Genomic DNA, 1,783 nt, shown 5'->3' with positions numbered 1-1,783 from the left:
TATTAGAGCCCATAAACCATAGTGAGTAATAAAGATACTTTTTTTTCTCTAGGAGGATATATGCTGCTGTGTAAGGAATGACTCATGTGACAAATATAAAACTACTTTACTTTTCTCCTATGGATTGATACTATAGTTTTTATGTCTAATAATTCAAGAACCAGATTAGAATTATGGCACCAAATCATATGTTTCCATGGAACAAGAATCAGAATACAGTTCCCAGTATTATTCCACTTCTCCTATTTACCCAGAAAATAAAATCCTCTGGGATTTCTTCCTACAGAGCACCATCCATACTTGAATCTATTGTCCCAAATCTACATCTCTTTTACTGCAAATCATCGCGGGTCCCAAATCGGGAAAGAGAAGAAGGTTGCGATAGATTAACAACCAGTGCGAAATTTTGTCAAATTTATTGAGGATTGTAAATATGATAAATATACAAAGGGAGACACATCTATATGGACTGTATTGGATACAACTAAGGAACAAAATTGAAGTTAAAATCTAGTACATGATATTGACAGTATTGGCTGTCTCGTTTCGTACGAAACTACAGCTGAAAATTCTTTTTCTTCCCTCAGAAACCTATGTTGTCGAGAGATGAAGTCCTCAACAGTTTGCCTAAACTCTTCATTACTCATTGCATCCTCGGCACAGGAAGTAGCCACCGCCTTCTTACCGTAATTCACATTTCTCCGGCATCTTACTGTCATCGACCGCCTTAGTTTCCGGTGAGGCTCCTCGGTGTGCATCCTTCCCATTTTCTCTGATTGAATTCTGTGTATTTTCCTTTCCTCGTGATCACAACTCGTAGTATATTCACAACTGGCGATTTTGTTCGTCTGTTTTTGGTTCTCGTAGTTATTCTTTCGACAGTTTTCCGTGTACTCATCATAGACACCATCTTTGGCTGATGACTGTCCCGATTTTAGGAACAGAATGCCGATTATCGCGTTTCCAAATACAAACACGAACCAGGGACTAATTAAGGTGGCAAAAATTCCCCTGAAATAATCACCAGACAGTTTGAAAGCAAGAGGTAGTTGAATGCAAAATCTGGAGAGAATGATCAAGAAAACACAAAGCTCCATGATTCTAAACAAAGTGGTGATCTTTAGAAGCTTGTTGTGCCTAAAGATCGCTTTAGCCTTCTCGACTCTGATGCCATGAATGTCGAATGAATCCATATCTAGAAGTGGATATTTCTCTTAGGAAATCCAAAATTTGAGAGACTTTTTCTTTTGGGTTTTTTACTCGAGAGAGAAGTGATTCAAGGTTAGAAGATTGGCACGAGCCTCCAATTTGAACTAAGAGCAGAAGTGAGTGAAGAACTGCTATTTATAGAGTTCTAGAAAAAAATTACAGATTCTTTTTTTCTATTTTCCCTTTACCAAGCTTGCTTTAACTTATTAAGTAGCAGTAAAAATTGGAGAGAATCATTTGTATACCATAGTGTACAATTAAATATTTATGGGCCCTCATTGTGAGAGGCATGTAGAGGTATACAGCTTTAACCAAGCAAAGTTGCACCAACAATTTGCTTTGAAGAAGCGTAGAGCAGTTGGGCCAACCACTTCATTAGGAAAAAGAAGCATTTAATATTAAAATTTCGACTCCCCACACTCAAAGATAAATATCCTCGATGGATACGTCAAACTATATTTTGAGAAGGACAAATATATGTGTACAAATAAGTGTGTACAAAATAGGTTACTTACTCTCACAAACAAACAGTCCTCTTGTGAATTTAAAAAATGTCGGCTTGTGGTCTTCACAT

General features: G+C 37.1%; 1 protein-coding gene across 1 annotated transcript; it reads right to left on the bottom strand.

Annotated features, from left to right (window-relative positions):
- Nucleotides 1-384: 384 nt before the first annotated feature.
- On the bottom strand, nucleotides 385-1,296 carry LOC111391973. The gene has a single exon (XM_023017253.1). It carries the CDS (start codon nucleotides 1,191-1,193, stop codon nucleotides 504-506), a length of 690 nt encoding a protein of 229 aa, XP_022873021.1. The 5' UTR covers nucleotides 1,194-1,296; the 3' UTR covers nucleotides 385-503.
- Nucleotides 1,297-1,783: the final 487 nt, after the last annotated feature.

This window comes from Olea europaea, unplaced genomic scaffold (assembly GCF_002742605.1).
Source record: "Olea europaea var. sylvestris unplaced genomic scaffold, O_europaea_v1 scaffold864, whole genome shotgun sequence".
Lineage (NCBI taxonomy): Eukaryota > Viridiplantae > Streptophyta > Magnoliopsida > Lamiales > Oleaceae > Olea > Olea europaea.
This window is presented reverse-complemented; position numbering and strand designations above follow the sequence as displayed.

What these genes read in the sequence shown, in the direction of transcription:
- LOC111391973 (XM_023017253.1), bottom strand. Translation starts at nt 1,193, where the DNA reads ATGGATTCATTCGACATTCATGGCATCAGAGTCGAGAAGGCTAAAGCG.